The 24,114-nt window shown below is 36.6% G+C and overlaps 1 protein-coding gene across 2 annotated transcripts in view; it reads left to right on the top strand.

Moving 5' to 3' along the window:
* Window positions 1–24,114, top strand: part of PXDNL (peroxidasin like) — a 507,521-nt gene that overhangs the window by 256,707 nt on the left and 226,700 nt on the right. For both annotated transcript variants that reach the window (XM_065519201.1, XM_045398234.2), the window contains exon 4: window positions 11,114–11,185. In XM_065519201.1, coding sequence (XP_065375273.1) covers window positions 11,114–11,185 — 72 coding nt within the window. The remainder of the gene's footprint in view (window positions 1–11,113; window positions 11,186–24,114) is intronic.

Below are 24,114 nucleotides of genomic sequence, written 5' to 3'. Positions count from 1 at the left end.
TTAAACAAGCAGAAGAAATGAATAATTACAAAATAGAACAGAAATCAATAAAAGTGAAAATGGGAAACAATACAGAAATTTGACAAAAGTAAAAACTGGTTCTTTGAAAAAATTGTGAAAATTGACAATCTCCCAGCCAGGATAGTGAAGAAAAAAAAAGAATAAACACAAATTACTAATATCACATATAAAATTAGACCATCTCTAGTGAGCCATAGAGATTAAAAGAATAATAAAAGGGTATTATTAGCAATTTTAAGCCCATAAATTTGGTAACTTAGATAAAATGGACTGATTTCTTGAAAGACACAATGTAACAAACCACACAAGAAGAAAAAGATAATCTAAATAGGCCCATATTTATTAAACAAATTGAATTGATAATTAATAACCTTCCAAAACGGAAAGCACTAGATTCAGATGATTTTGCTGGTGAATTCTAGCAAACACTTAAAGAAAAAATGATGTTAATTATCTATACTTTGTTCCAGAAAAACAGAAACAGAGGGAATACTTCCTAACTTTAATTATCTGAGGTCAACATTACCCTAATACCAAAACCAGAAAAATATATTACAGGAAATGATAACCACAGACCAATATCTCTCATAAATATAAATGCAAGAATCCTCAACACAATATTAGCTAATCAAATCAACAATATATAAAAATAATTGTACTATCCCGGGTATACAAAGGTGGCTCAACATTTGAAAATCAGATAATGTAATCCATCATATCAACAGGTTAGAAAAGAAAAGTGATATGATTATATCAGCAGATGCATAAAATGCATTTGGCAAAATTGAACACCGATTTGTGATAAAACCTGAGCAAAATAGAAAGCAAGGGGACTCTCTTAACTCGATAAAGAAGATCTAAAAAAACCCCTCTGGCTAATATAATGCTTAATGGCGAGAAACTACAGGTTAAGTATCCTTTATATGAAATGCATGAGACCAGAAATATTTTGAATTACAGATTTTTAAAATTTTGGCATATTTGCATATGCATAATGAGAAATCTTAGGGATGGAATTCATATACACATGAAATTCATTTATGTTTCACAATACATTATATGTGTTCACCTTATGCACATAGACTGATAGTAATTTTATAAAATATTTTAATAGTTTTTTGCATGAGACAAAGTATGTGTACATTGAACCATCAGAAAGCCAAGATGTCGCTGTCTCAGCCGTCCATGTAGACAATCTGTTATTGTTTGGCAGGACTCTCATTCCTGACTCGGAATCTTTTTTTTATACTTATTCACACATAAGTACTCAATAGTAAAAAATGACATATTATTTTTACAGTGAAAAAATATTCTGTGCAGAGTACCTAAGCAGGGCAGTGGCATCACCAGATACCTGCATCAGCTGTTGAACAACAGCAACGACAAACAATGGCAGGCTTTCAGCCTCCACCTATGATGTGGTTTTTCAACTAAAAAGTTACTGTGCACTTTATGTATGTATTTATTTATTTAACAAAAGATATATTGCAACTGAAGGGGGCTGGGAGAGCCCTTTTCCCTTGGGGACATTGAATAAGCTGTATGTTATGTGACTGAGTTTTAACTATGACCTCTCACAGGAAGTCAGGTATAGAATAATATCCTTGCATCACGTCCTCACTTAAAAAGTTTTGGAATTTGGAGCATTTCAGATTTCATATTTTTGGATTAGGGATGCTTAACCTGTATTGCTTTCCCACTAGGCTCAGGAACAAGGCCAGGACCTCTCTCCATCCCTATTCACCATCAGACTGGAAGTCTTAGCTAATGAAATGTGGAAACAATAGATTGGGAAGGGAGAAATAAAACCGTCTTTGTTTGCAGATTACATGATTACTTATCAAGAAAATCCCAAACAATCAACACAAATCTCCTAGAACTAATAAGTGATTATAGCAAGGTTTATAAGATTCGAGATTAATGTATCAAAATTAATTGCTTTCCCATACACAAAATTTCACCAATGGTTTTGGCATCGTTGAAGAGCCTTGCATAAATATACTTTTATACTGTGTTGCAAAATTATGATTTCCTAATTTTATGACTCCCTGTAGTAGCTGGTATTCTTCTGAAAAGAAGGAATCTGTTCCCCTGCCCCATCATGTTGTGTCTCTGTCGTTTTCTCTTTTTCTCCCTTATCTCAGTGGACTCATGAAATGCTAAACATTAAGTACACATGGACACAAAGAAGGGGACAATAGACACTGGTGCCTGCTTGAGGGCGGAGGTTGGGAGGAGGATGAAGATGGAAAAACTCCCTAATTGCAGGCCATAGAGGGTGCACAGATTATTTTGTCACCCAGATAATAAGCACTAGCACAGAGGGTGCACAAAATAATCTGTGCACCCTCTGTAACCTGCAATTACCTATGTAACAAACCTGCACAGTGCTCTCAGAACAGAAAATAAAAGTTGGAAATAAAATAAATTCTATGTATTATAATCAGTTCCATTATCCCTTTTTCTAACCCTCAAATAGTCCCAAATTTGACCAGTGGAAGACTCTTCCAGCTAACTCTTTTGTACTTTTGACATAATCCCATTAGATTTTGAGTGCTTTTTGTCAAACATTGTGTCATATACTTTTGATGTCCCAGACCTGGAAGCAGTTGTGTCTTCAAAGAGTTGAATTTCTTCTAGTGAAAAATAGCAATTGAAAATAAAATCTGAATAGCAAGTGTCCTTTTATACTGGGAGGTAATTAAATGTAGGATCTTTTAGAAAACAAGATTTCAATTTCCTTGACATTTCGTGTAGTCAAACATTATGTCATGACTTCTAGATTTTGTGTGTATAGAAACGACTTTCCAACTTTGAATTAACAACTAAATTTATTTCACATTTTAAGTTCTTTTGCATTTTTATTTTCACATATACTATTATTTTACAATCTGCATGAATTTTTATAGATAATATAAAGTTAGATTGCTTTGTACTGCCTTTTAAACACATTGACCGGGGCGTGATACCACACAGAGACTGAGGTGTGCAACTTTTGCAACTTACTGTGTAGTTCTTCACATGGAAATATGTTTAAATGGGGTGTGTATCAAGTATGAATTTATCAGTCTATGTATTGAGGAGTGCAAAAAAATTTTTTTTGGTAAGCTAATTCTTATTTTGGACTTCATTCCACATAATGGCAGAAAATATCTTGGCCCAATTTGAGTCAACTTATCATTTGGGTTAAACAGAGTCTGTTCAGAATCTCCTTTACTCGTTCTTTTCCCTCTATTCAATCTAAAATACTGTTATGGATTGAATGTTTGCATCCTCCCAGGACTCCTATCTTGCAGCCCTAAGAACCAGTATGATGGTATTTGGAGGTGGAGCCTTCAGCAGGTAATTGGGTTTGGGTGAGGTCATGAGTGTGGAGCCCTTGTATGGGAGTAGTGCCCTTGAAGGAGGAAGAGACATCAGGGCTTGCTCTCGCTCTCTCTGTGCCATGTAAGGGCACAGTGACAAAGTGGCTATCTGTGAGCCAGGAAGAGAGACTTCAGAAACTAAACAGTGCCAGATCTTGATCTTGGACTTTTCAGCCTCTAGAACTGTCAGCATATAAATTGCTATTGTTCAAGCCATCCAGTCTATGCAGTTTTGTTATGGCAGCCTGGGCTAAGATGGCTGCCCACGCTCCATATGACTTCATGAGACCTCTTGGTTGTTTTCATGGAGGTATTACGCTTGCTCTCTAGTCTGTGATCATTCTCATTCTGTGAGGTGGAACACAAGTCTAGGTTGTCCTTGAGCACAGTCATGACATCTGGGGCTACTCTGTTTCTTTCTTGTCACAGGGCTGCAAGAGCAAACCAACCTCTACTGTGACATCTCCTCATTACAACTGCAACTCCCTTGCAGGTTATGACTCTTTGTGTCACATCCACCCACTATAAGGCCTGCAAAAATCTTTGTCTCTTCCCCACCCCATTGAAGAGCTCAGTGGTTTGTCAGGTTAGTTTTATGCCTTGATGCATCTTGCAGCCATCTCAGCACTTCTGTGGTCCCATTGTAGATTAGAAACCTATCTGTGATGTCTGTCATCTTCCAGACCATCAGGAAATGGGGGTGCAGACTCTATTCTCACACCTACCAACTATTTTGATTTTTATTACTCTTCCCTTGGAACTAATTCTGTGTTTGATGGGGAGGGTTTAGGCTTTTCATTGCTCCCCTCTATAACACTCTTTGGTCCAGTAGCCCAATAATTTTTATCTACACTGAGAGTGTGGAGTGAAAAATTTAATACATTACTTCAGCAAGCATTTCCCAAAAATTTTAGTGTCAAACCTATATAATAGCTATGTGAGACTTAAAAGGAAATACATGATGTTTGATTTCTGTGATTTCATGAGTATGTTATTATTGGGGCTATAAATTTCACATAATGTTTTTTGGAATTAGGGAAAGAATCTTTAGTTATCTAAAGAAATTTAATGAAGCATGGAGGGATAAAATAAGTTGGTTAACATCTTCCAGTGTTAAGGTAAAAAGTAACAAAATATACACTAAATATCATTTTATAAAAAAAGATAACACAAAATATAAAACAACATTTTAAAAGTAATGTTATTATCCAGGGTGAAGAACATGTAGATGAGTTTGATTTATTTCTTTAAAAAAATTGTATATTTTATAAAGTGATGTGATTTCTTACTCATATAATACAAATAAATATGAAATAAATGTGAAAAAGCAATATATCAATATATAATCATCTTAGAAAATATTGAAATATGAAAAAGAACAATGAAGAAAATAAAATTGTGCAAAACCCCAGGCCTGTTATCATTGTTACTATTTTGGATGTAGTTTTAATTTTTATGCAGACACAGTTATTTTATATAATTTAGACAATTTTTATGTCCTTTTAACATTTTTTAAAAATGTAATTGTGGTAAAAAATACAAACATATTAAAAAATAAAAAAACATAAAATGTACCATCTTAAACATTTCTAAATGGTTTGGTATTATTCAATATATTCACATTGTGGTGTAATCAAGCTCCAGAACTTTTTAATCTTGCAAAACTGAAACTCTGTACCCATTAAACAGCTCTCCATTTCCTTCTCTCTGTAGCCCCTGGCAACCACTGTTCTACTTTCTGTCATTATGAGTTTACTACTCTATCTTCCTCATACAAGAGGAATCATATAGTATTTGTCTTCTTGTGACCGGTTTACTTTACTTAGTTTAATATCCTCAATGTTAATCCATTTTGTAACATGTGTCAGAATTTCCTTCCTTTTTAAAAAAAATAATTAATTCAAAAAATTTTTAGTAGAGATGAGATCTTGCTATCTCATCTTTCCAGACTGGTCTTGAATTCCTGGGCTCAAGTGATCCTCCTGCCTTGGCTTCCTGAAATGTTAAGGCTGAATAATATACCATTGTATGTATATACTACATTTTGTTTTTCTATTCACACCAATGGACACTTGGGTTGAATCCACCTCTTGGCTATGTGAGTAGTACTGGTGTGGAACATGTGTGTGCAGATATCTCTACTTTCAGTTCTTTCAGATATATGCCCAGAAGTATATTTTCCTAGGAATTGCTAGATGGTAATTGAATTTTTAATTTTTGAGGACTTTCCATACAGTTTTTCATAGTGATTGTACCAATTCACATTCCCACCAACAGTGTACAGGATTCTTATTTCTCCACATCCTCACAAATGCTTATTTTGTCTTTTCGAAAGTAGCCATCCTAACATGTGAGGTGATGGCTTATTGTGGTTTTGATTTGCATTTCACTAATGATTAGTGAATTCTTGTTGGTCACTTGTGTATTTTCCTTGACGAACTGTCTATTAAAGTCCTTTACCCATTTTTAATTTTTTTTTATTTTTTGGTTGTTGTGGTTGTTGACTTGTAGAAGGTCTTTGTATATTCTGGATATTAACTCCTTGTCAGATATATGATTTGCAAATATTTTCATCTATTCTGCAGGTTGTCTTTTCACCTTGTATTCTTTGACATACCAAACTTTTAAATCTTGGTGTAGTCTAGTTTATCTATTTTTACTTTTGTTACCTTTGCTTTTGGTGTCACATTTAAGAAATATTTGCCGGCTGTATGAATGTCTTCTTTTGAGAAGTGTCTGTTCATATCCTTTGCCCACTTTTTGATGGGATTGTTTTTTCTTATAAATTTGATTGAGTCCTTTATAGGTTCTGGATATTAGCCCTTTGTCAGATGAGTAGATTGCAAAAATTTTCTCCCATTCTGTAGGTTGCCTGTTCACTCTGATGGTAGTTTCTTTTGCTATGCAGAAGCTCTTTAGTTTAATTAGATCCCATTTGTCAATTTTGGCTTTTGTTGCCGTTGCTTTTGGTGTTTTAGACATGAATTCCTTGCCCATGCCTATGTCCTGAATGGTATTACCTAGGTTTTCTTCTAGGGTTTTTTATGGTTTTAGGTCTAACATTTAAGTCTCTAATCCATCTTGAATTAATTTTCATATAAGGAGTAAGGAAAGGATCCAGTTTCAGCTTTCTACTTATGGCTACCCAATTTCCCCAGCACCATTTATTAAATAGGGAATCCTTCCATCATCACTCACCATCAGAGAAATGCGAATCAAAACCACAATGAGATACCATCTCACACCAGTTAGAATGGTAATCATTAAAAAAATCAGGAAACAACAGGTGCTGGAGAGGATGTGGAGAAATAGGAACACTTTTACACTGTTGGTGGGACTGTAAACTAGTTCAACCTTTGTGGAAAACAGTGTGGTGATTCCTCAAGGATCTAGAGCTAGAAATACCATTTGACCCAGCCATCCCATTACTGGGTATATACCCAAAGGATTATAAGTCATGCTGCTATAAAGACACATGCACACGTGTGTTTATTGCGGCACTATTCACAATAGCAAAGACTTGGAATCAACCCAAATGTCCATCAGTGACAGACTGGATTAAGAAAATGTGGCACATATACACCATGGAATACTATGCAGCCATAAAAAAGGATGAGTTCATGTCCTTTGTAGGGACATGGATGCAGCTGGAAACCATCATTCTCAGCAAACTATCACAAGTTCTCACTCATAGGTGGGAATTGAGCAATGAGATCACTTGGACACAGGAAGGGGAACATCACACACCGGGTCCTATTGTGGGGGGGGGGCGGGGGAGGGATTGCATTAGGAGATATACCTAATGCAAATGATGAGTTAATGGGTGCAGCACACCAACATGGCACATGTATACATATGTAACAAACCTGCACTTTGTGCACATGTATCCTAGAACTTACAGTATAATAATAATAATAAAAAAAATATTTGCCAAACCCAAGGTCATGGAGCTTTCTCTGTATGTTTCCTTCTGACAGGTTTAGGTATTTGCTTCATTTTGAGTTAATTTTTGTATATGATATGAGAGAAGGTTCCAGTTTTATTCTTTTCCATGTGGAGAGCCAGTTTTCCCAACACTATTTATTGGACAGATTTTCCTTTCCTCATTGTATATTCTTGGCACTCTTGTAAATAATCATTTGACCATATATGCGAGAGCTTATTTCTGGACTTGCTATTGGTCTATATATCTGTTTCTATGCCAGTAACATGCTGGTTTGATTACTCTACATTTGTTATAAGTTTTGAAATCAGAAAGCGTAAAATCTTCAACTATGTTATTCTTTCTCAAGATTGTTTTAACTGTTCAGGGCCTCTTGAAATGTCACATAGATTTTAGGATGGGATTCCCTATTTCTGCAAAAAAAAATTGTCATTGGAATTCTGATGGGGATTGTATTAAATTTTTAGATCACTTTGAGTAGTATTGACATTTTAACAATATCAAATCTTTAAGTCCATGAATATGGGAAATCTTTCAATTCATTCACATTCTCTTTAATTTCTTACAGTAATGTTTTGTATCTTTCAGTGTAGAAGTCTTTAACCCCCTTGGTTAAGTTTATTCCTAGGTAGCTTCTTATGTATAAGCTATTGTAAATGAAATAGTTGAGAAATATCTTTTTGATTTTTTATTTAGATTTTGGTCAAAATTTCTATTTCTAGGTTTTCTATTTGTATCAAATTTAATATCAGATTTGTTTTTCTTAATTTCCTTTCAGTATTTATAGGTAATTTTCCTTACAGTGATTATCTTGGTACACAATAATCTTGATTTTTAAAATTCTGGTATTAATTTATTTTACCTTTGACTTCTTGCTTTCTTCTTTCCTGTCAACACCAATTCTCCACAAGTTACCCCATGCTAGCAAGGTGCCTTCTCCCACTCATTTTCCAAGCCCTTTCTTTCAATTCCTTAGGAGCCAGGGTTCTAATTTCCTCAATCTAAGGTTCTCATCAGGGTGGTACTCTCACCCTTTGTTATTCTACCCCTTCTACCACAGTCCCTTCATCTGTGAAATCCCCACTTGACTCTGCTGAGGGTAGACTCTAGAGATGCCTTTAGTGTTTTCCCCACTTAAATGAAGTTGCTAATGCTCTCTTTCTCTGGTTTTGTCATAGCTTGTGCTCTGGGTGATGTGTTTTTGTTCTTGTTAAACTGTGTGGTTTTCAGAGGTGTGTGGAGAGATTTGAATTTAGCTGAATACCATTATCCTATGGGAAATTGGAAGCTGTGTGGCTGGTGTTAATGAAACGGTTCCTATAAACTTTATAAAATTTATCAGGAAATAAGGTGGGTGGGAGGGTGGGAAGAAACAAAAATAAGCCAAACTTTCAGCACATCAGCATTCATCATGAGATCAACTGCTCTCTGACCCCTTCCTCATAGCCGTTTGGTGCCTATTGTCCTAAAATCACATAGACCCATGAAGATTATAGTTCTCCTTAACTGCTCTGTAGATAACAACTTGAGAATTGTGAAATGTTAAGTTTTTCATTTGAGACATCCTTTTCGGTCCTGCACACCAATAAAGTCTGAAGGACCTGAAGAGGAGCTGACTCACCAAGGAATGCGGTTTCCACATCCAAATAATATCCCCCTTATTCCGGCCAATCAACAACCCCAGTTTTCTAGCCTCTTTCCCCCCTCTATCCCATTAAAAACCCCAGCCCAGAACTCACTGGGGAGAAGAACTTGAGGGTCCTTTCTGTCTCTTCATTTGGCTACCCGTTGATAATTAAACTCTTTCTCTGCTGCAAACTCTGCCATCTCAGTATATTGGTCTGTTACTCTTCAGCGAGCATACAAGCCTGTTGGTCCTACAACATTAATACAGGTAGTAACATATCTGGAACTCATACTTTACTGAGTTAATCAATTTGTGCAGATCTGACTGCAGGAGTTCTATTCTCTTCTTTCCCCCCTACTTTGTGCTTATTTTTCCTGAACCATTTTCTACAATATAACAGTCTAAAGTGAATCTGTATATCTGAGATAAAATATTATGGGAAATCTTTAGTTTTTGGTTTTGAAACTCCTTCATGAAATATTTTATGATTTCATTTTATCTTTATGAAACAGTCCCTCATTATTTAAAATTGACGATAATAATAAAAACCAAGTATAGGGCTTCTATGCCTCTCAGTAGAAGTCAACTTCTTTGTACCTCAAGACATGACACCCTTGAAGTCACGTGGCTCTCAACATTCTAATAGTTTAAGGGCCTTTACCAGGAGGTATTTCTGAATCCAGTGGGGTTCATTTACAGAATACTTTCACTGGTTCTGTATCTAGTAACAGTAGTTTTCAACCTTGCTGCATATTATTATTTCCTGTGGAGCTATGAAGAATCTCAATGTTTAGTCTGTACCCTGGATCCATCATTAAATCAGAATTTGTGGAGGCAGGGACCCAGACATCACTATGAGGCTTGGGTAGAACTCAAAATGAGGCCTTGCAAATACTACTGACTCATGTACCTACACTATGATTTGCATACATCCACACTTGAGAACCACTAGTGAGTTTTGCGACTTCTCAATGCTTCCTATAAACGTTTGAAAAAACATGGTTCTAAAATATTGTATTTCTTGAATTCTAACATGTAGCTGTATTTTTGAGATTTGGAGTAAAAGCAAAATATTCCGTAGTATCAATTAATGCTGTGGAAAAACAATATCTAGTTAGATGTAAACCCACACTAGTCACTGCTACTTTTAGAAACTGACTGGAGTCCTAAACTGGGGGAAAAGAAACTGGTTTGGAACTTTCAAAGCTTCACTAAGCAAATTATAGAAAATCAGTTCCTTCTTTATTTTTAGGCAGAATTGTGATTTTGATGGCCTTTAAGGCAGGACTGCAGATGAGCTGCAATTGAATTATCTAGAAAATATCCTGAGAGAGTCCGATTGAGTAGGTTTGTGGGTGGACTTTAGAATTGGTGTATTTAATAAATCACCAGGTGATTCTGATGCACCGATAATATGCAAGAGCACATTCCAAAGACACTTGATAGAAGGTTTCAGGAATTCTAGTAGTCTCAAACCTTGAGAGGCACAAGTAGAAATGATCCAGGGCTTTATTTTCATGACATTAACAAAGAGTGTGGGGAAGAAATCACCTTACCAACCTATGGTTGAAGAAAAATGATGGAGAAAGTGCTCATATGTCACATAAATTGTTTTCTTTAAACCGTTTGGTAAGATTAGTTGTATCATCGTATTTATAAATCCATTTACAGTATTCTTTCCTGCAGATTTTCAACAGCAGCCACAGGAGGATCAAAACTCATCTTATGCATCTCTAAGATGTTTTAGTCCCTTAAGATGAATCTCATGGTGGTATTTGCCAGCTTTATAACTACCAGTTGAATATATTCAGTGTCATAAAATAAATTTAAAAAAATTATTTATAGTCAAACATATTTTTCTTAGAGAAGTTGTTACTCAATATAAATGACTCCATTAGTCAGAATTTCTCCACAAATACTCTATGTTCCTTAATGTTTTGAACCAAGGATCCATTTGAGAATTTGATGAGAGAGGTTTAGAACTCTTACCAATTGAACACATTTAAATGAAATAACAATTTCTATATATTGTTAGGGAATCTATGGACATCCCACAAAGCTCCTAAGGTCCACAGCTTATAGTTTAAAAAGTTTGTATCTAAGACAGGTAGTATCTCTACTAATTTGTAATTTAATGAGATTCTATATATTTTCCAGGTACCTATACAAGAATGAAATCCATGCACTAGATAAGCAAACATTTAAAGGACTCATATCTTTGGAACATCTGTAAGTAATAGAAGCTTTTTTATTAAATCACTCATGGTGACGGTTCAGAGAGACAGCTTTTTAAATGCCATTATGTGATAGCTGAACAATTATTTTAAACTTTGCCATGTGGCTTGAATGACTGAATATCTGTCATCAGTTGGATAAAAATCAGAATGTATGACTGTGTTGGCATAAGGATAGAAGACAGATAGAACTCAGCTGGAATTCCAGCACTGCATTTATTACTTGTGTGACATTGGGCAACTTACCCTCTATGAACCTTTGTTTCCAAATCCTGAAATGCACATATTTCTGCGGTGCATATTAAGGTATTGCATGCAAAGAGCAATAATGTTTATTAAGCAAAAATGTTTATTACTTGACATAAAATAGGCTTTTTATAGAAGGTAATTTATAGCTGTGACTATAATTTATGAAAGAAGGTCAAGCTTTTAACTGACATTAGAACTTCTAAAGCATGGGATTATACCTCTCATTTTACAGATAATAAAATTAAATTCAATGTTAGTTAAATGATTTGCCCCAAATTAAGAGTCTGTATTATTATTATTATTATTATTATCATCATCATCATCATTATTATTATTTTTGAGGCAGAGTCTCTCTCTGTTGCCCAGACTGGAGTGCAGTTGTCCCATCACAGCTCATCCGCCTCCCGGGTTCAAGTGATTCTTGTGCCTCAGTCTCCCAAGTAGCTGGGATAACAGGTATGCCCCACCATGCCCGGCTAATTTCTATATTTTTAGTACAGACAGGGTTTCACCACATTGGCCAGGCTGGTCTCGAACTTTTGGCCTCAAGAGATCTGCCCACCTTGGACACCCAAAGTGCTGAGATTATAGGCATCAGCTTCCATGTCCAGCCCTGTAGCATTATTATTACAACTCAAACTGACTGCTATCTTAGTGTACTTCTTAGCATTTGATACTTTATGAAAACCTCAGATTCACCATCATAATTTCAATGTGAAATATGAATCCTTCAATATCAAAAAGTCATATTGTATACTAATACTGCTACTAAACTGCAATTTGATGTTTTATTCAGAGATTTCTGTCAATTACAAGTGTTTGAAACACAAATACTAATTAGATAATTAAGAAGATTTTTCCCATTTTTCACAACCTGTGGGATAGTTCTGAAACTCAGATATGTAGAATGCAGTCTGGTTTTTAAGTATTGGTAGGATTTCTGTATATCAGAAGTTTTTGCTCCTCAATTTTGTTTCCATATTCAATGTGTTTTCTTAATTTCAAAACATGATTTTAAATTATTTCTGTAATAAGTATGGTCAGAAGAAATCTAAATTTCTTTTTCATAGAAGGCTGAAGGTTATAGTATTAAAACACAGTCAACCAATCATAAAAAGTTTTTTAATTGCCTTTGCTCTACTTTTGGCTCTTATTAATTTCCTTTTATATGACTGCTATGGTTTGAAACTCATGCTGAAATTTAATTGCCATGGTATCAGCATTAAGAAGTGGGAACTTTAAGGATTGATTAGACCATGAAATGTAATGAGTAGATTAATGTTGTCATCGTGGAAGTGAGTTTCTTATTGTGGGAGCAAGCTCTTTATCATGGGGGTGGGTTCCTTATAAAAGGACAAACTAGGATCCTTCTTTCTCTCTCTCTCTTGCCTTCTCTTGCCCTTTTGCCATGGGATTATACTGCAGGAAGGTCCTTAAAGGATGCTGGCCCTTCAATCTTGGAATTCCCAGCCTCTGGAATTGTGAGCCAATGAATTTCTAATCATTATGAATTACTCCATCTGTGGTACTCTGTTATAGCTGCACAAAATGACTCAGAAAGAGAACTGTTACCAAAGAGTAGAGTGTTACTGTGACAAACACCTGAATATTTGGAAGTGACTTTGGAACTGGATAATGGGTAGAAGATGGAAGAATCTGGAGAAGCAGGATAGAAAAAGCTTGTATTGCCATGAATAGATCATTAAGGGCAATTCTGGTGAGGGCTCAAAACAAAAGGAGAGCTGTAGGGAAAGTCTAAAACTTCTTAGAGGTTGCTTAAGTAACTATGATCAGAATGCTGGTATAAATATGGACAGTAAGGCAATTCTGATGGGGTCTTGGGCAGAAATGAGGAACAAGGTAATGGAAACTGGAATAAAGGCCATTATTTTCTAACGTGGAAAATAACTTGGCTGAATTGTGTCCATACCAGAGGGCTTTATGTAAGGCTGAATTTAAGAGAATGAATTGGGACATCTGGTGGAATAAATTTCTAAGCAAAATGTTGAAGGAGCTGCACGGCTTCTATTAAATGCCTAGAGTAAAATATGGGAAGAAATGAATGATTTAAAGATGACATTTTTAATTAAAATGGAAGTGGAACATAAAAATTTAGAAAATTCACAGCCTGGCCAAGTAAAGAACAAAAAAAGTGCAAGGGTGCAGCCAATTGATCCTTTGATAAAGAGATTAGAGTAGATAAAAGAAGCCAGGTGCCATTCATCAAGACAATGGGAGAATGACACGCAATTCATTTCAGAGATCTTTGAGGCAGCCTCAAGAGAGCAGCTCATCATGCCTGAAAAAAATCAGCATTCACTACCCTCCACCACCTTAAGTCTCTGCCCCCCAAATTCCTAAACAGTGCTCCTTGGTCACCTCAGCTGTCACTCAAGTGGGCTCAGGTGTGGATTATGCCCTAATTTGAAGAATGTAGGTGGTAAGCCTTGGCAGCAGATTTATGTTTTAGTATGTATTTGTAAACCTCATACGATAAGTCTTTAAACTTATTGGTATAGAACATCTTTAAAAAACATTTTATATGCTTGTTTACAGAATTCACAGAATGGTAAACAGTTCAATTCACTGTAATAAGTCAGCTCGCAATACATCTTTGAAGTAACATACTTTGATTCATCTTTTAAATGTGGATATATAAACTCCTCACATTATGGCTTAGAACACAAGAGCAAGGGACATCTTTAAAAAGCATGTCTTAAACATGTGATTAAAAGGTTCACAGTGTTAAACAGTTTAATTTATTTTAATAAAGTGCTTCACAATGCATCTTTGAAGTAACATGCCCAAATTTATATTTTCTGTGTGTGTGTGTGTGTGTGTATATATATGTATATATATATAAAATCCCTCACAATAAGGCAATAAACTAAATGGTAAGGAACATCTTTTAAATGCATATTTGTACATTTGTTTACAGAGTTCATTGTTTGGGAAGTAGTTCAATTCACTGTAGTAAAGCAGCTTACAATGCATCTTTGAAGTAATACACTCATTTCATGTTTTCAGTGCGCATATATAAACTTCTCACAGCAAGGCATTAAACTAAATGATGAAGAACATCTTTAAAAAGCATAGTTTATACACTTGCTTACAGAGTCTGCAGTTTGGTATTAATTCTGCACATGCACAGAATGAGTGGGCTACGGGGTCAAAAATGGTCTCCATCTAGATTTCAAAGGATGTCTTGGACAGCCTGGAGCCCCAGGCAATGCCTTTTCACAGGAGCAGAGCCATTGCAGACAGCCCCTGTGAGGGCAATGCCTAGTGGAGTAAAGGGAGTGGGACTGCCACCAAGATCCCAGAACTATTGAGCTGCCAATGTGCAATGTCAGCCTGGGAGAGCTGCAGGCAAAAGACTTCAACCCATGAGAGCTTTGGTTGTGTTGAGCCATAGGGCTTGGGCTGCTTGAAGCCTTGGGGGCCCAACCCCTACCCCACCTTGTCCAGGAGGCAGGACACAGAGTCAAGGAAGATAATTCTAGAGCCTTAGGATTTAATGTTGTTTACCCTGTTGAATTGTGGACTTATTTGGGACCAGTTGCTCCTTTTTTCTTGCCTGTTTTTCCCTTTTGTAATAGGAATGTCTATTCTATGCATGTCCCACATTGCATTTTGGAAGCATGTAACTGGTTTTGATTTCACAGGCTCACAGTTGTAGGGAAATTTGCCTCAGGATGAATCATGCCTTGAGTCTTACCCATATCTGACTTATTTAAATTTTTGTCTATGTTTTATTATGATTACTACTATTATTTCAATAGTTTTGGGAGGGACACATGGTGTTTGGTTACATGAGTAAGTTCTTTAATGGTGATTTTTGAGATTTTGGTGCACCCAACACCTGAGCAGTGTACGCTGCACCCAATGCATAGTCTTTGAGCCCTCACCCCCGCTTCCATCCTTACTCCGAGTACCTAGAGTCCATTGTATCATTCTAATGCCTTTGTGTCCTCGTAGCTTAGCTCGCACTTGTGAGAACATACGACATTTGGCTTTCCATTTCTGAGTTTCTGCACTTGGAATAATGGTCTCCAACTCCATCCAGGTTGCTGCAAGTGCCATTATTTCATTCATTTTTATGTCTGAGTAGTATTCCATGGTATATATACACCACATTTTCATTTTCCACTTGTTGGTTGATGGACATTCAAGCTGGTTCATATTTTTGCAATTGCAAATTGTGCTGCTATAAACATAGCTGTGCTTGTGTCTGTTTTATATAATAACTTCTTTTTCTGTGGATATATACCCAGTAGTGGGATTGCTGGATCAAATGGTAGTTCTACTTTTAGTTCTTTAAGGAATCTCCATACTGTTTTCTGTAGTGGTTGTATTAGTGGTTGCCCCACCAGCATTGTAAAAGTGTTCCTTTTTAACCACATCCACACCAACATCTGATATTTTTTGTTTTCTTAATTACATTATGGCCATTCTTGCAGGACTAAGGTAGTATCGCATGGTGGTTTTGATTTGCATTTTCCTGATAATGAGTGATGTTGAGCATTTTTTCATATATTTGTTGATCATTTGTATATCTTCTTTTCAGCATTGTCTATTCATGTCCTTAGCCCACTTTTTCATGGGATTGCTTGCATTTTTCTGACTGATTCATTTTAGTTCCCTTATAGATTCTGGATGGTAGTCCTTTGTCAGATGCGTAGTTTGCAAATATTTTCTCCCACTCTGTGGACTGTCTTTTACTCTGCTGATTACTTCTTTTGCTGTGCAGAGGTTTTTAGTTTAATTAAGTCCTATCTATTTATCTTTGTTTTTGTTGCATTTACTTTTGGGTTCTTGGTCATGAAGTCTTTGCCTAGGCCAATATCTAGAAGAGTTTTTACAATGTTGTCTTCTAGAATTTTTATGGTTTCAGGTCTTAGATTTACGTCTCTGACCCATCTTGAGTTGATTTTTGTATTAGATGAGAAAAAGTTCCAGTTTGATTTTTCTACGTGTGGCTTTCCAATTATCCCAACACTATTTGTTAAATAGGATCTCCTTTCCCCACTTTATGTTTTTGTTTGCTTTGCCAAAGATCAATTGGTTATATGTATTTGGTTCTATTTCTGAGTTCTCTATTTCATTCCATTGTTCTACTTGCCTGTTTTTATACCAGTAGTACCATGCTGTTTTGGTATTTATAGGCTTGTAGCATAGCTTATAGTTAGATATTGTGATGCTTCCAGATTTGTTCTTTTTGCTTAGTCTTGCTTTTGTGGGCTCTTTTTTGGTTCCTTATGAATTTTAGGATTGTTTTTCATAGTTCTATGAAGGATGATAGTGATATTTTGATGGGAATTGTATTGAATTTATAGATTGCTTTTGGAAGTATGGTCATTTTCATAATACTGATTCTACCCATCTGTGAATATAGGATGTGTTTCCATTTGTTTGTGTCATCTATGATTTCTTTCAGCAGCATTTTTTAGTTTTTGTTTTAGAGATCTTTTACCTTTTTGGTTAGGTATATTTGTAAGGTTTTTTGTTTTGTTTTGTTTTGTTTTGTTTTGTTTGTTTTTCAGCTGTTGTAAAAGGGGCTGAGTTCTCGATTTGGTTCTCAGCTTGGTCACTGTTGGTGTATAGCAGTGCTACTGATTTCTGTACATTGATTTTGTATTCTGAAAGTTTACTGAATTCATTTATCAGATCTAGGAGCTTTTTGGATGAGTCTTTAGGGTTTTCTGGTACAATCATATCATTGGCAAACAGAGACAGTTTGACTTTCTCTTTACTGATTAGGATGCCCTTTCTTTCTTTCTCTTGTCTGACTACTCTAGCTAGGATTTCCAGTACTATGCTGAATAAAAGTGGTGAAAGTGAGTATCCTTGTCTTGTTCCAGTTCTCAGCGGTAGTGCTTTCCATATAATGTTGGTTGTGGGTTTGTCATAGACGGCGTTTATTACCTTAGGGTATGTCCATTCTATGCAAATTTTGCTGAGGGTTTTAATCATAAAGGATGCTGAATTTTGTCAAGTGCTTTTTCTGCATCCACTGAGATAATAATATGATTTTTTGTTTTAATTCTGTTTAAGGGGTGTATCACATTTATTGACTAGCATGTTAAACCAACCCTATATCCATGGTATGAAACCCACTTGATCATTGTGTATTATCTTTTTGATACGCTGTTGTATTTGGTCAGCTCGGTTTTTGTTGAGGATTTTTGCATCATGTTCATCAGGGACACTGGTCTGTAGTTTTCTTTTTTTGTTACATCATTTCCTGGTTTTGGTATTATGGTAATAGTGGCTTCATAGAATGATTTAGGGAGGATTCCTTCTTTCTTTATCTTTTGGAATAGTTTCAGTAGGATTGGAACCAATTCTTACTTGAATGTCTAATAGAATTCAGCTGTAAATCCATCTGATCCTGGACTTTTTGTTGTTGTTGTTTGCAATTTTTTATTCAATCTCACTACTTGTTATTGGTCTGTTCAGAGTTTCTATTTCTTCCAGGTTTAATCTAGGAGGTGTGTATATTTCCAGGAATTTATTCATCTCCTCTAGGTTTTCTAGTTTGTGCACATGAAGGTGTTCATAGTAGCCTCAAGTGATCTTTTGTATTTCTGTGGTATTGGTTTTAATATCTCCCATTTCATTTCTGATTGAGCTTATTCGGATCTTCTCCCTTCTTTTCTTGGTTAATCTCCCTAATGGTCTACTGATTTTGTTTATCTTTTCAAAGAACCAGCTTTTTGTTTTATCTTTTGTATTGTATTGTTTGTTTCCATTTCATTTAGTTCTGCTCTGATCATTGTTATTTCTTTTCTTCTGCTGGTTTTGGGTTTAGTTTGTTTTTGTTTCTCTAGTTCCTTGAGATGTGAACCTAGATTGTCTGTTTGTACTCTTAGATTTTTTGATGTGTGCATTTAATGCTATGAACTTTCCTCTTAGAACTGCTTTTTCTCTATCCCGGAGGTTTTGTGTCACTATCATCATTCAGTTTGAACAATTTTTCAATTTTCATCTTAATTGTTGAATAATCAGGGGCAGATTATTTAATTTCCATGTATTTGTATATTTTTGAGAGTTCCTTTTAGAGTGAATTTCCAATTTTATTCCCCTGTGATCTGAGAGAGTACTTGATATAATTTCATTTTTCTTAAATTTCTTGAGACTTGTTTTGTGGCCTGTCATAATGGTCTATCTTGGAGAATGTTCCATGTGCTGATGAAAAAAATATATATTCTTCAGTTATTGGGTAGAATGCTCTGTAAATATCTGTTAAGTCCATTTTTCCTAGGGTATAGTTTAAGTCCATTGCTTCTTTGTGGATTTTCTGTCTTGATGACCAGTCCAGTGCTGTCAGTGGAGTACTGAAGTCCCCATTATGATTGTGTTGCCGTCTATCTCATTTCTTAGGTCAAGTAGTAATTCTTTTATAAATTTGGCTCCAGTGTTATGTGCATATATGTTTAAAATTGTGATATTTTTCTATTGGGCTAATCTTTTTAGCATTATATAATGTCTCTCTTTGTCTTTTTAAACTGTTATTGCTTTATAGTGTGTTTTGTCTGATGTAAGAATAGCTATTCCTGCTTGTTTTTGGTTTCCGTTTGCATGAAATCCCTTTTCCCACCCCTTTGCCTTATGTTTATGTGAGTCCTTATGTGTTAGGTGGATCTCTAGAAGACAGAAAGACTTGGTTGTTGGATTTTTATGCATTCTGTCATTCCGTATCTTTTTTTTTTTCTCACTCTGTCACCCAGGCTGGAGTACAGTGGTGCGATCTCGTCTCAGCGCAAGCTCCACTGCCTCCCAGGTTCACGCCATTCTCTTGCCCCAGCCTCCTGAGTAGCTGGGACTACAGGCATGTGCCACCACGCCCAGCTAATTTTTTGTATTTTTAGTAGAGACAGGGTTTCACTGTGTTAGCCAGGATGGTCTGGATCTCCTGACCTTGTGATCCGCCCGCCTTGGCCTCCCAAAGTGCTGGGATTACAGGCATGAACCATCGCTCCTGGCCGCCATTCGGTATCTTTTAAGTGAATCCTTTAGACCATTTGCATTCAATGCTAGCACTGAGATGTGAAGTACTCTCCTATTTCTTGTGCTAGTTGTTGCCTGAATACCTTGTTTTTATATCCACTGTGTTATTGTTTTATAGGTCCTATGAGATTCGTACTTTACAGAGATTCTATTTTGGTGTATTTTGAGGGTTTGTTTCAAGAGTTAGCATTTTTTTGTAGTACTGGTTTGATAGAGGTGAATTCTCTCAGCATTTGTTTTGTTTGAAATATACTTTATCTCTCCTTCATTTATGAAGTTTAGTTTTGCTGGATACAAAATTCTTGACTAACAATTATTTTGTTTAAGGAGGCTAAAGATAGAACTCCAATCCTGGCTTGCAAGGTCTCTGCTGAAAAACCTGCTGTTAATCTGACAAGTTTTCCCTCATAGACTACCTGGTGCTTTGGCTTCGCAACCCTTCAGATTTTTCCCTTCATCTTGAATTTAGATAACATGATAACTATGTGGCTAGGTAATGATCTTTTTGTGTTAAATTTCCTGAGTATTCTTTGAGCTTCTTGTATTTGGATGTCTAGACTTCTAGAAAGATCAAGGAAGATTTCCTTGATTATTCCCTCAAATAAGTTTCCAAAGTTTTAGATATCTCTTCTTCAGGAACACCAATTATTCTAATATTTGGTTGTTTAACATAATCCCAAATTTCTGGGAGGCTTTGTTCATTCTTAAAATTTTTTCTTTGTCAGGTTGGGTTAATTCAAAAGCCTTTTTTTTTTTTTTTTTTTAAAATTCTGAAGTTGTTACTTCTACTTGTATAATTCTATTGTTCAAAACTTTCCAGTGTATTTGTATTTCCCTAAGTGCGTCTTTCATTTCTAGAAGTTGTGACTGTGTTTTCCTTATGATATCTATTTCGCTGCAAACTTTTCATTCATATTCTGTATTTTTTTTAAATATCTTTTTCACCTTTCTCCGGTGTTTCCCTGAGTAGTTTAACAATCAACTTTCTGAATTCTTTATCTGACAATTCAGAGATTTCTTCTTTGTTTGGATCCATTGCTAGAGAGCTAGTGTGAGCTTTTGGGGAATGTTGTAGAACGTTGTTTTGTCATACTTTCAGAATTACTTTTCTGGTTCCTTCTTATTTGGGTAGACTGTTTCAGTGGAAAGATCTGGGACTCAAGCTGCTGTTCAGATACTCTTGTCCCATGGGGTGATACCTTGATGTAATGTTCTCCCCCTTCCCCTAGGGATAGGGTTTTCTGAGAGCCAGACTTTGGTGACCAGTATTTCTCTTCTGCGTCTAGCCCCCTAGCAGGGCTACTGGGCTCTAGGCTGGTGCTGGGGAATGTCTGCAAAGAGTCTTGTGATGTAATCTGTCTTTAGGTCTCCCAGCCATGGATACCAGTACCTGCTCTGGTGGAGGTTGTGGGGGAGTGAAGTGGACTCTGTCGGAGTCTGTTATTGGAGTTTTATTTAGTGTGCTGGTTTTCTTGAATGCTGATTATGCTAGTGGTGAAGCTGTCACATGGCCAGAGGATCTGTGGTTAGCTAGGGTATTGCAGCTGGTGAAATTTGCTGCCGTTTGCTCCTTCTTTGGAGCAGGGTTGTTCTGAGTTGAAATAATAGCTTGAGCTGGTGGCCTCTAGCTAGGAGGTGATACTTTCAAGAGAGTACCAGCTGTGGCAATAAGAGGGGAATATAGGTTTGCCCTACATTGGTCAGGCTAGGTACTCAGGTTTCTCAGGTGATGGGCGGGGCCATAGAGCTCCCAACAGTTTATGTCTTTTGCCTTTGGCTATCAGGGCAGGTAGAGAAAACCATCAGGTGGGGGCAGGGTTGGGCAGTCCCCATCTCAGACTCTTCTTTGGTGGGGCTTGCTGTGGCCACTGTGGGGGATTGAGGGGGTGGTTCTTTGGCTAATGGAGTTATGTTCCAAGGGGGATTATGACTGCTTCTGCTGCTTCATACAGGTTGTCAGGGAATTGGGGGAAGCCAGCAGTGACAGGCCTCACCCTGTTCCCATGGAGCCATCAAGGCCAGTCTCACTCCTGCTGTGCCCCGCCCCACTCCTGCTGTGCCCCGCCCATCTGCACTGAATTTATATCCATGCAGTCATTGTGCAGGGCTGAGATCTTGCCTCCTGACTGAGAAAGCAAGTAGGGCTCTCAGGCCTTCCCCCTCCCCACCTGCCTGCACCATTGGCTGGAGCTTCTGTGCTCATTTCTGCACTTTGTGTTCACTCTCCACCCCAGATTTTGTTCAAGAAAGTTCATGCTCAGTTGCAATTATTACCAAGTTCAACTAGGAGCTTCCTTCACCCTGTGGCCCCTCCCCAATTCTGCTAGCTGCCTTCCCTTCCCCAAGGACCTCTGTGAGGTAAGGCTAGGAATGGCTTCCCTGGGCTCAAGCTGGTGACCAGGAGTGCCTAAACGGCTCTTCCTGCTGCTTTTTCTACTTTTATATTTCACTCAGCTCCCTAAATCCCATCCAAGTACTAACCAGGCCTGATCTTGCTTAGCTTCTGAGATCAAACAAGATCAGGCACGTTCAGGGTGGTATGGCTATAGACTCAGCTCCTTAAATCCATTTCAGCTACAGGTAAGGTTAAATCCTTCTTTTGTGATCTGGATTTTTAGGTTCCTCAGTGGGAATGCATGTTCAGAGGCTGAGTTTTCCCCCTCTAACAATTTAGGAACTCACAGTTTTCTGGCTGTCTCACAGCACTTGTAGCAGCAAGCAACTGCTTTCAAAGAGTCTGTGAATTCTTTTGGTTTTCCTCATATGTTCCTGTAGTGGTTATTGAAGAAAGAGTTCACAATGTAAGTCTCCAGATGCTGTTCTGTCTGTCCAAATGAGAGCTGCACGTTAGTCCTGTCTTCCATCCGTCATCCCCCCTACTCACCGATATCTGGTTTAAATGAGACTTTGGACTTTAGACTTTTCAGTTGATGCTGGAATGAGTTAAGATTTTGAGGTATAGAGATGAAATTAACATATTTTGAATGTAAGAGAAACCTAAGTTTGAATGTTTGTTTCCTCTGAATATCAGGTTGAAATTTAATTGTCTTGTAGCAGTATTGAGAGGTTGGACCAAGAAGCCTCTGCCCTCATGAATAGATCAATGCCATTACTGTAGGGGAGAGTTCCACATCTTGGGATTGGGTTCCTTATGAAAGGAAGTGCTTTTTCCCCTTTTGGCTCTCTCTCACCCTCTTTGCCCTTCTGCCATGGGATGACATGGGATTGAGGGGGCGATTGGCCCCTCAATCTTGGACTTCCTAGCCTTCAGAGCCATGAGCTAATACATTTCTATTCATTATAAATTACCAAGTCTGTGGTATTTATTTTAAAGAGCAGCACAAAACTAAGACAATGACTAATAAACTATCACTGTGATAAAATGTGTGCCTTCATCTTTTTAAAAAATAATTTTAAATTGTGTAATGCTTTAGGTAATGTTTACTATATTGCTAAATCATCACATTAACCAATCAAGTATACATTTTTAAATAAAGACAAAATGGAAAGCCCTTATCACTGTGATGTTTTTCATCAAATATATTTACAGATGGCTTATAAAAATTAGCATATGAAAAGTTCTAATTCCCATTTAAAATGCACATAATTCTCAGCAGTAAGTGCTTTATATTCTGATAATAATTACTGGTTTGACTAATATTGAGTAATCCTAGTATTTAAAGCCGAGAAAACAGACATTTTTGCTTTCTTTTTTAAAACTGATTCCATGCTATTGGGAATCACTATTCAAAGAGAATTTTTGGTTTCCAAACATGTAATCTATAATCCTTAAGATTTATCATAATTTTAATCATAACTCTAAAAGTCAATTTTATTTTAGTATATCTTGACAGAATAGTGATAGATCTTAAGGTGCCTGAGATATTTGTTCTTTATATTGTCTTTATTTTAATGTTTCTTATTGTACATCATCCATTTTAAATTAAATTTATTTTTGAGGAAGGCAGAGACAAATAATAGATCTTTTCAGAGGTCTTGACAGCAGCACAGTATAGAAATGTCAATCCTGCTACAGACATAAATGTTGAACATTATTAATATAAAAATACACTTTTTGATTTTCCTATTATCTTCATGACATAGCCTTTGAGCCTAAAAAGTAGGGTTGTGGTGGGTGAGGAAGGGACATTGAAGAAGGATTTGTTAGCCTTATTCTTTTCTTGATTTTTTGCTGATTGAAAATTTGCCAAACTACCGTAGTTTCAAGTATAAATGTTCTCTTTATGTTGCATTAGGTTATTTTCTATGTGTTGGCTACATCAAGAGAAATTTGGTAAACACAACATTGTCACAGAATAAACAAAAATGTTACTTTAAGCATCAGTGAGGGCTAGAGAGTTCTGAAGAATAACCTGATGTTATATTGATTGGGTCAGTGCAGAAGATAGCATAGGGAGGAGTAATCATCTTGTAAGAATTATAATCATTGAATTTTTATGAAAGAAAATAGATGATAATTTATTATCAGGCCACGCCCTCCCCCCTGCCACGCCCTCCCCCCTGCCTGCAGCATCAGCTAGAGCTTCTGTGCTCATATCTGCACTTCGTGTTCACCATCCACCCCAGATTTTGTTCAGGAAAGTTCATGCTCAGTTACATGAAGCATATCGTACTTTAAAATGAACAGACTTGAGAGGATATAAT

Source organism: Macaca fascicularis, chromosome 8, assembly GCF_037993035.2.
Source record: "Macaca fascicularis isolate 582-1 chromosome 8, T2T-MFA8v1.1".
In the NCBI taxonomy this organism is placed as follows: Eukaryota; Metazoa; Chordata; class Mammalia; order Primates; family Cercopithecidae; genus Macaca; species Macaca fascicularis.
Note: the sequence above shows the minus strand (reverse complement) of the source record. Positions and strands in the feature narration are given on the sequence as shown.